Source organism: Centropristis striata, chromosome 19, assembly GCF_030273125.1.
Source record: "Centropristis striata isolate RG_2023a ecotype Rhode Island chromosome 19, C.striata_1.0, whole genome shotgun sequence".
Classification (NCBI taxonomy): Eukaryota; Metazoa; Chordata; class Actinopteri; order Perciformes; family Serranidae; genus Centropristis; species Centropristis striata.
The window spans coordinates 1,289,588-1,300,769 of NC_081535.1; the positions used below are offsets into that span (position 1 = coordinate 1,289,588).

The 11,182-nt window shown below is 38.4% G+C and overlaps 1 protein-coding gene across 1 annotated transcript; it reads right to left on the reverse strand.

Moving 5' to 3' along the window:
• Positions 1-1,988: 1,988 nt before the first annotated feature.
• Positions 1,989-6,127, reverse strand: LOC131992889 (complement C1q-like protein 2). Its single transcript, XM_059358599.1, has 5 exons — positions 6,073-6,127; positions 4,131-4,214; positions 3,364-3,447; positions 2,348-2,473; positions 1,989-2,269 (listed from the first exon to the last, which is right to left on the reverse strand). The coding sequence occupies exons 1-5, from the start codon at positions 6,125-6,127 to the stop codon at positions 1,989-1,991; spliced, it is 630 nt and encodes a 209-aa protein (XP_059214582.1).
• Positions 6,128-11,182: the final 5,055 nt, after the last annotated feature.

The following is an 11,182-nucleotide window of genomic DNA, read 5'->3' on the forward strand; positions in this document are numbered from 1 at the left end:
ACGGCAGGGGGGCCCAGAAATATTGAAGTCACCTGAATCTTTGAGCCTCGAGTGGGAAATCCCAAATGACATAAGCCAGTTGCAAATGTCTGACCCTTCTCTGTCTTTTTTGTACAAGTAGGTTGGGGTGGGAGGTGAAGTTAGAGGGGTAAAGGTGGTGATGGAGAATGACATTTTATATGTAGTGGGAGATGCAGGTAAACGCCTTGTAGTACCTGCCAATTGCAAAGATATAGAACATAAAAACTCTGTCGGGTCACTTTAGACCATGTTGTGCATCAAAGGGTTAATACACACACAGACACACACTTGTCGTCACGCTGAGGCCTTTTAGTGTGACTGATGCTTATCAGCTTCTCTTCACTCTGTCTCACTACTGACCTCATTGTCTAGAAAAACTCTCCTCTGTCACAACCAGAGCCAACTGAGGTTGTTTTTAAATGTCTATAAATAAACTTTGACTTGAATTTTTTTAGTATTTTAGATTTTTTCCTTTTTCCATAATGAATAATAAATAATGAAAATTTAAAAACAAACAAACAAAGAGCTGTTATTAGTAGTAGTGTTAGGAGTATTAGGGCCACATTTAAAAAAAAAAGGTCACTTCCTTTTCCTGCTATTGTCTTCTTATTTTTTATTTTTTTGTATTTTAGTAGTTTTCCTCTTTCCATAATGAATCACATAATAATACACATAATGATTTCATGTTTTTTATGATAGTGCAGTGCATTTTATTTATTTTTATTTTAGTATATTTCATTCTATTTTATCATATTGTATTTTAGTGTTTTACTGTCTACTTATCTTTTTATTGTGCTTTTATTGTTTTATCTATTTATTATGTTTTTGTGCAGCACGTTGAAAACCCTAATGTTTGCTATAAACGTGCTATATAAATAAAGTGGATTGGGCTGAGAAAAAAAATGAAAATGTTAAAAAAAAAACCCAATGAGCTGTTATTAGTAGTAGTGTTAGGAGTTTTAGGGCCACATTTAGAAGAAAAAAAATAATTACAAGATTTAAGTCGTAAATATTGAATGTATTACAAGAATAAATTATGAATAATAAAATAAATTAATTAGCCTGCTGCCCCCGCGACCCGGCCCCGGATAAGCGAAGGGAAAATGGATGGATGGATGGAAAATAAATAAATAAAATAATTTTTCGACTTTCTTCTTGTAAATTATGTATTACAGTATATTAACAGTATATTAAGTCTGCAGCACACTTGATTTAAACTGAGGCTAAAATAAGAATATTGTCTATATTTCAGATATGAAGTATGATATTCATAAAGCTGGTGTGTTCCCCTCTGGTGTCTGAACACACAGAAGAGGTAGAGGGAGACAGAGAAGGAGGAGAGAAACCGTCAGGGAGAACAAAGTGGACAATCACAGGGATTAAACATTGTTTTCTGAATGCTTCATAGATTTATTTCAATGTTGCTTTCATGTGATGACACAACAGAGAAGTCAGATGCAGAATCTCATTATTTGGTACATGCAGTAAATCACAGTGTAGCCCAGGGTTAGGGCAACCTTTACTAACTAAAGAGCCATTGTTGGCCAGAAAAAGTGACAAAATGTCAGAATGGAGCCACAAACCTTATTTTAGACCTTACAATGAAGATAAAACAGCCTACTAAGTCTAAATTAGACTACCATTATTACTAATAGGGCCTAATGAGCATTTATTAATATGATTTTGTCAGAATGTAGCAAGAACCAAAGAAATGTCTCAGGAGTTTTAGAATTGAAAGGGAAACACAAAACATGACATGAAGTTGACAAAATGTAGAAGTTTAGGCACCAGGCCGTAGACTTTAGTAAGCTATGATGATTAACTCAGAATCCCTGAGAACTATATAAACTTAGAAAAAGTGTTGAATTTAACACTCTGTATTAAACTGTGAGTTGAATTAACACTCCTGGTTTTGCTGTGTGCCCCTGGTGTAGCCAATAAGAAGTCAGACAGCAGCTGAAGGATCCTCACAGTGTGAAGAGGAGGGAGCCACTGAAGGTGCTCTGGTTGTGTATACTGTCCCAGAGAGACTGGCCCTCTGGGAGAACGAGGTGGATTTCATCTCCTGCCATCAGCTCCAAGACAACAGAGTTAGTCATGTATTCAAAACCTCCCTCATCCTTAGTCTCAAAATTAGTCATGATAATCTGGTTGTTCTTGAACACCTGTACACCCATGGTACCTGTTCGTTTACCACACATAGTGAACTGGAAGTAGTAGACCCCTCTGACTGGAGCTGTGAAGAAACCTGAAAATAAAAATGAAAAACTGTAACAAATGTAGATTAACATGAGTAAACATGTTGATGTGAGCTGCAGTAAATTACCTGTAGATGGATTGTAAGCATCGCCGATGTTGGTGAAGACTCTGCTGTATTTCAGTGTGGTGGATGAGGTGAATGGTCCAACAGTTCCTATATTAGTCAGACCTGTGTAAAAGGCCACCTTCCTCTCTGAGAACAGAACAAAGTCAGTGTAAGTCATTCTATATGTAGTGTGTGAGTGTGTGTGTGTGTGTGCTAGTAATGTTATAATGTTATAATACTATATAGAGCGATATAAAAAAACTGTTACATCTCCCTTTTTCAGAAATATTCCTGCATTTTTAATATGGGAGCCAATGAGGCTGTTGGTGCATGTTGGTCAGGAAGATTTCTGTCGACAAGCATATTTAACCCATTGAAGCCTGGAAAGTGTTTACGTCGTTTTGTAGTATTTGTATAAGCTCTCAAATACTTTTTAAATTTCATTTCTATCTGCTACAGAGGCTGAAAAATCTATTATTTAGTATAAGCATTGACACTTCTGATGAATTTCCAGAAAAACTTCAGGTTTTAGGGGCTTATTTTAAAATCGCCCAGAGGTTTTACAGGAAGTTTTAGGCGTCAATGGGTTAACAGTTTTTCAGATCGCTCTTACAAAGCTATTTCTTCATTTTTCTTCACAAAAAACATATGTAGCTGTTCAGGACGCTCAAAGTGAAGTCGGATCAATGATAGGTATTATGGTTTTGCCAAAAATGCTTTCTGTTCGAGGCCAGAACTTCCAGTCTGTCCACCTCTGGCTGCTGTCACTGTTCCGGAACATTCTACAGCTGTAGTTAATTCTGTTGATTGCTCTGCTCTGATTGTTCGACCGGAAAGCCTTTGATGCTTTGATGTGATTATAGTTACAGATACACACACGCACGCGCACACACACACACACACACACACACACACACACACCAGCAGTAGCCCCCGTGGCCCTTTCAGAACTTCCCCAGAGGAAATTTTCTAGTTTCATCTACCAGCCTAAAACAGAAGAGATGGAGGTGATTGGTGGTGGTTTGTCAGTGAAATACCTTCATTCTCTGTTTCTAGGTGACTGGTTCTGTTGTTGGTGGCAGTCAGTCCAGTTTCCAGAGACATCAGGTCTGCAGCTTGGACTGGAAAACAGAAGAAGTTTGATTTCAAGTCAAGTCAATTTTATTTATATAGCCCAAAATCACAAATCACAGATTTGCCTCAAAGGGCTTTACAGACTGTACATGGTACGACATCCTCTGTCCTTAGACCCTCACATCGGCCAGGGAAAGAAAAAAAAAATGTTGTTCATATATATTTTTAAAAAACATTTATTGTGGAGCTCACAATGATTCATCAGAGCACTGACACACTTCATCACCTGTATTTTCTCTCTCCAGCATGTCGATCCTGGACTCACTGCTGCTCAGTCTGGTCTGCAGCTCTGGAGTTGATGCAATGACAGTGAATTACAGAGCAGCACGCTGTTAACATGCACAACACATTATTTACAGCAGGTTGAGCGTACCACGTTTTATCTAAAAGTGCTGAGTCATGGTTAAGTAGATCTGGTGATATAGTTTGAGAGCAAAGCATCAATCAGAAACAGAGAAACAATGATGGAGATCTATTGATAAGTTGTGGTGAGCAATGAAAGTGATGAGTCATGTTTGGTTAAACTAATAATACAGAATGAATACTTTAAAAACAAACAAACCATCCATAGCTCTCTATGGACTTTGTATTGACAGAAGGAGCCTCCTCGACAGTTTCATCTACTAGCCTAAAACAGAAAAGATGGAGGTGATGTTTGTCAGTGAAATACCTTCATTCTCTGTTTCTAGGTGACTGGTTCTGTTGTTGGTGGCAGTCAGTCCAGTTTCCAGAGACATCAGGTCTGCAGCTTGGACTGGAAAACAGAAGAAGTTTGATTTGTTGTTCATATTGATTTTTAAAAAACATTTATTGTGGATCTCACAATGATTCCTCAGAGCACTGACACACTTCACCACCTGTATTTTCTCTCTCCAGCGTGTCGATCCTGGACTCACTGCTGCTCAGTCTGGTCTGCAGCTCTGGAGTTGATGCAATGACAGTGAATTACAGAGCAGCACGCTGTTAACATGCACAACACATTATTTACAGCAGGTTGAGCCTCATTTTACCTCAGAAACACACTGAAAACTGCTGTAGATATCCATGAGAATTTAAAAGTTGTGACCTTGTCTGAAATAAAACAGAGCTGATCCTTTTATGAAATATATTTAATGAAGAAAACTTTATAAAGACAGAAAATGTTCAAACTGATTAACTTTTGTTTATATAAGTTTCTTTCTGCTGTATTTGTTTTCTTCAGAGTCCCAACTTTATTGGACATGAAACCTTTAACAGCTTCAAATATTGAGGTTAAAAAACATGATGTTTGTCAGTGAAATACCTGCGTTCTCTGTTTCTACGTCATTTGTTTTGCTCTCGGTGGCAGTCAGTCGAGTTTCTAGAACTGAAAAACAGAAATTTGATTTTGTTTGTGAATTTTTAAACTTTTCCATGTTCATATTGATTTCTCCTAAACATTTATTGTGGAGCTCACAATGATTCATCAGAGCACTGACACACTTCATCACCTGTATTTTGTCTCTCCAGGTGCTTGATCCTGAACTTGCTGATGAGAAGTTCACTCTCACTGCTGCTCAGTCTGGTCTGCAGCTCTGGAGTTGATGCAATGACAGTGAATTACAGAGCAGCACGCTGTTAACATGCACAACACATTATTTACAGCAGGTTGAGCCTCATTTTACCTCAGAAACACACTGAAAACTGCTGTAAATATCCATGAGAACTTAAAAGTTGTGACCTTGTCTGAAATAAAACAAAGCTGATCCTTTATGAAATATATTTAATGAAGAAAACTTTATGAAGACAGAAAATGTTCAAACTGATAAACTTTTGTTTCTCTAAGTTTCTTTCTGTTGAACAGCTTCAAATATTGTCGTTAAAAACATATTTGTCAGTGAAATACCTATGTTCTCTTTTTCTACGTCATTTGTTTTGCTCTCGGTGGCAGTCAGTCGAGTTTCTTGAACTGAAAAACAGAGAATTGATTTTGTTTGTGAATTTTTAAACTTTTCCATGTTCATATTGATTTCTCCTAAACATTTATTGTGGAGCTCTCAGTCAGTTCATCAGAGCACTGACACACTTCATCACCTGTATTTTCTCTCTCCAGCGTGTCGATCCTGGACTCACTGCTGCTCAGTCTGGTCTGCAGCTCTGGAGTTGATGCAATGACAGTGAATTACAGAGCAGCACGCTGTTAACATGCACAACACATTATTTACAGCAGGTTGACTCTCATGCATATATAATGCTGGTACAATATACCATATTATATCTTATCTTGTGTGTATATATATATATATATATACATATATTTATACATGTTTACATATAATATATTATGTTTTGTAGATATCCACACCCTGCACAGGCTAAATATATGGCACATGCTGTTATCTATCTATCTATCTATCTATCTATCTATCTATCTATCTATCTATCTATCTATCTATCTATCTATCTATCTATCTGTGTCAGAGCTTTTCTGTGTGTTTTTTGTCATTTTGTGTGTTTTTCTGTGTATTTTCTGTGTGTTGTTCTGTGTTTTTCTGTGTGTTTCTGCAGTGTACCTGAGTTCTCTCTCTGCAGCAGCTCCACGTACACGTTGGTGACCATCAGCTCAGCTTTCAGTTCCTCCACCTGGCTCTCACTGTCCATCACTGCGGCCTGAACGTTCCTCAGCTCCACCTTGAGCTCCACCACCATGTCTCTCAGAGCCTTCACCTCCGCCCAGATGTCAGCTGTGGTTGTCTTTGTGGTCTCCGTCTCCTGAAGCTCCCCCTGAGCTCCTGACCCACACAGAGCCAGCAGCAGCAGCAGCAAACCAACAGCCCTCATTGTTCAGTTCACACGTCTTCACAAAGGTGCAGAGGTCCAGTAGGCCCGCCTTATATCCTCTCCAGACTCCAAGGATCCTGTTTGGGATGACGTGTTCTAGTTTGGCCTCAGATGAGCCGATATGACCTGTGTGCAGGTGAGAAGATACCAGCTGCTGCAGGCTGCTGGAACACTTTGACCATGAACGCCTCTCATGCAGTCCCAGCTGTGCATACAGCGTGTTGATTAACCCCTCGATGCTCAACATATTGACCCCCTTCTACTGCACAACATGCTCTAAAATGACCCGCATTCATTCCCTTCATGTTATTTAATGCTGCTGTGTTTCTGTGCTCTATCTTTTGATATCAACTTATTTTATGACTGAATATTCCATGTATTCTTTAAATATCTTGTTTTTGATAACAACAGATCATTATTTCCATTTTGCCTCTCATACTTTATGAAGAAAAACGCTTTTGTATTATTACATAGCTACCTCCTTGGCTAAGTAGCTTGCAAAGCTAACTACTTAGCCAAGAAGGTAGCTAAGTAGTTAGCTTAGCAAGCTACTTAGCCAAGAAGGTAGCTAAGTAGTTAGCTTAGCAAGCTACTTAGCCAAGAAGGTAGCTAAGTAGTTAGCTTAGCAAGCTACTTAGCCAAGAAGGTAGCTAAGTAGTTAGCTTAGCAAGCTACTTATCCAAGAAGTTAGCTAAGTAGTTTGCTTAGCAAGCTACTAAGCCAAGAAGGTAGCTAAGTAGTTAGCTTAGCAAGCTACTTAGCCAAGAAGGTAGCTAAGTAGTTAGCTTAGCAAGCTACTTATCCAAGAAGTTAGCTAAGTAGTTTGCTTAGCAAGCTACTAAGCCAAGAAGGTAGCTAAGTAGATAGCTTAGCAAGCTACTTAGCCAAGAAGGTAGCTAAGTAGTTAGCTTAGCAAGCCACTTAGCCAAGAAGGTAGCTAAGTAGATAGCTTAGCAAGCTACTTAGCCAAGAAGGTAGCTAAGTAGTTAGCTTAGCAATCTACTTAGCCAAGAAGGTAGCTAAGTAGTTAGCTTAGCAAGCTACTTAGCCAAGAAGTTAGCTAAGTAGTTAGCTTAGCAATCTACTTAGCCAAGAAGGTAGCTAAGTTGTTAGCTTAGCAAGCTACTTAGCCAAGAAGTTAGCTAAGTAAAGCTACTTAGCTAAAAAAAATGGATATGAGTCATTTTTGACCCATGTTGTGCATTAAAAGAGTAGTGACACAATAAGGGATTTCATTAAAAAATGAATAAAGGAAAACATGAAACTCGGATGTATGATGATCAAAAACAAACTAATTACGGAAAACCTGGAATACTGAATCATGAAAATAATTTATTGTAAAGATATAGAGCATAAAAACTCTGTCGGGTCACTTTATATCCATGTTGTGCATCAATTCCTCATTCTCTAGAAAAACTCTCCTCTGTCACAACATTGGGAAAGTCTTTGACATCTGATATTATCATTTCTGAATCATTCATAAATACCCAGTTTGGACAATAAAAACTGTAGTCAGGGGTCAAAGGTCAGATAGTCAAACATGAAGTGATTGTGAGGTAGAAACCCTCCTGCAGCATCTGAGTGACTCACATCTTAAAGCTTTTATTTCCACTGCTGGATAAACTTTATTTTATAAAACATTTTATACATTAGAATCCACTTTCTCCTTCCTTGTTGTTATTTAGTTGTTTTATTTTCCAGAGGAAACAGAAAAGAAGCATCAAGTTGTGCAGGTGAGATTAAAGGTAGAAATGAGTGAAGGTTTGTTTCCACTGCTGATTCTATCAAACAATCATTGACAGTATTCTGGAGGGCGTCCAGCTGTAAAACCTTCAGCAGCGTGTTTCCTGCTGACACACACTTTGTGTTTGATGAAGATAGAACAAGTCAAAGCTGAGATAAACTCAAATATATTTAGAACTAGGCCTGTAAACAGGACTGAACGGGACCGAGCCGAGTGGAGCCGTCGGGGGTGGCGATGTCAGCGGAGGCCACGTCGGGCGCGGTGCTGTGGGCTCAGTCCCTATGCGTACCAAATGGCGTGTCTCCCACCACTGTGATCGGGGTAGGTGTAAAACATGTGACTTCCTGTTGCCAGCAGGGGGCGCTATGACTCTGTGTCAATATTGACATGTGGGTGTGGTCAGGGTTGGCCCCTAATCATGTGTGTGAAATTTGGAACATATTGGACAATGTATGGTCAAGTTATACAGTCTGGTGTGTTATGGGGAGACACCATAATTTGGCGCCATGCCACGCCCACATAGTGTGACCGTCGGGAAAGATTTGAATAACTTTTGATCCCAAAGGCCTTGTGATGGTACTGACCAAGTTTGAAGTCGATCAGGTAAAATCTGTAGGAGGAGTTTGTTAAAGTCTGCGAGGTAGAAATGGGGCAAAGCGCTGAATGTTGCGATCTTCAAACCAAGATGGCGGACTTCCTGTTGGGTTTGAGGTATGGCTCCAAGAGGCTTTTTGTTGGGTCTCCACATGATTCATGTGTGTACCAAATTGTGTGTCTGTACGTGAAGCCTACTGCTAGGGCTAAGTATAAAACATGTGACTTCCTGTAGCCAGTGGGGGGCGCTATGACTGTGTGTCAATATTGACACGTGGGTGTGTTCAAGGCTGGACCCTGATGACGTGTGAGAAATTTGGGACAGATTGGACAATGTATGGTCAAGTTATCCAGTCTGGTGTTAGATGGCGAGATGGCATATTTTGGCGGAATGTCACGGCCATATAGTGTGAAGGTCAGTAAAGGTGTTGATAAGTTGTGTTCCCCAAGGCCTTGTGATGGTACTGACCAAGTTTGAAGTCAGTGGGATTAAATCTGTAGGAGGAGTTATGTGAAGTATGCAACGTGGTCATTTTCTGAAAGGGGGCGTGGATAAAGCATAAGGGGCGGTGCTTGATGAAAGATGGTTATTTAGAAGTGTGAAGGGCTGGACTCTGATGAAGCATGAGAAGTTTGGAGCAGATTGGACAAAGTATGGAAAAGTTATAAAGATCTGTTGTGTTTTGGCGAGATGCCATATTTTGCCGCCATGCCACGGCCCCATAGTGTGAGCGGCGGTAGAGCTTTGAATAACTTTTGATCCCAAAGGCCTTGTGATGCTACTGACCAAGTTTGAAGAGAATTGGGTGAAATCTGTAGGAGGAGTTCGTTAAAGTATGCGGCATGGAAATGGGCAGAAACAGCAGGAAACGCCATGTTTGACTCCAAATAGCCGACTTCCTGTACGTTTTAGGGTGTGGGTTCTTGTTACATTACGGTGCGTCTTGCCATGATACACGTACGTAGAGAATTTCGTGTGTCTACGATATTCCTGTGCGAGGGGCTGAATTTTCTTGACTTTCAAGGGGGCGCTGTTGAGTCTTTTTGCCACGCCCATTCCCGGGAGCACTAGAATACGAAAATTTCACCGGAGATTTATGTATATTCCAAAAATGGTGAGTTTTTGAATATGATAAAGGCCCCAAAAAGGCGATTACTTCGGGTCAAGAAAAAGTATAATAATAAACGGACCAATAACAATAGGGTCCTCGCACCTCGGTGCTCGGTCCCTAATAAAACATACAACTAGATCTTCTCCTCATTTCACCTCTTCATGTTAGATTTGGATTCTTCACTGAGAGTAAAATAAGATCATTTATGAACAGAAATGGGTCAATTATAGTCTGTTGATACATATTAGAGCATAATGTGGGCAGAAATGACAGCAAAAAACAAACATATTATGGGATGTCCAAAAATGACTCCCTCAATAAAAACTCGTACTATAATATGTTGATTTTTACCTCTTCACATACTTAACCATGTTAAATGTCTAGATATCAGCTCTTAAATTAAACTCTTATGAGATATTTGTGTTGTTATCATTATATTTGTCCAAACAAATGAACCTTTAGTTGAACCAGACATTAAAATGCATTGAAGACAACAATAACTAATTGACCAAAAAAGAAACAAAATGACCCAAAAAGACGTAAAATGACCAATAAAAAGACACAAATTGACCAGAAAAGACATATAATAACCAATAAAAGACACAAAATTAGTTTTAAAAAAAGGAATAACGACCAAAGAAGACACAAAATGACAAAAGAAGACACAAAATGACAAAAGAAGACACAAAATGAACAAAAAAGACACAAAATGAACAAAAAAAGGTATAACGACCAAAAAAAGACACACAATGAACAAAAAAGACACAAAATAAACATAAAAGATGTATAATAACCAATAAAAAGACACAAATTAACCAAAAAAGACATATAATAACCAATAAAACACACAAAATGATCAAAAAATATGTATAATAACCAAAGATAAAAAGACACAATTGATAATGATTTTGGTTGTTATCAATAAAACCATGTTAAATGTCTAGATATCAGCTCTGAAATTAAACTCTTATCAGATATTTTTATTGTCATCATTATATTTTTCCAAACAAATGAACCTTTAGTTGAACCAGACATTAAAATGAATAAGAATGGGTTGTTATTTGATATGTTTTCCATGACTGTATGAACCAGTCTGTATATATATATATATATATATATATATATAGTGTGTGTGTGTGTGTGTGTGTGTCAGCTGGCCACCAGCAGCAGAGTAAAGGTGTGATCACGTCTCATCAGGAACCATCAACCATGTAATACAATCATTTTGGATGTGAAAAATGAGCTCCTCTCTATTATTTAATGAGGCTTGTAGAACCTGATAATGTAATAAATTCCCGTTAATGTAATAACCCTGTTAATGTAATAAAAATCTGCACTTGAGTCCAGTGAAAATGTAATAAAACCTGATAATGTAATAACGTCCCAATAATGTAATAAAGTGCATTTCCTTCCTCATTTCATTATTTTTGTAAGGCAGTTTTCCCTTACAAATTGGCTTTTGGGGGAATTTTT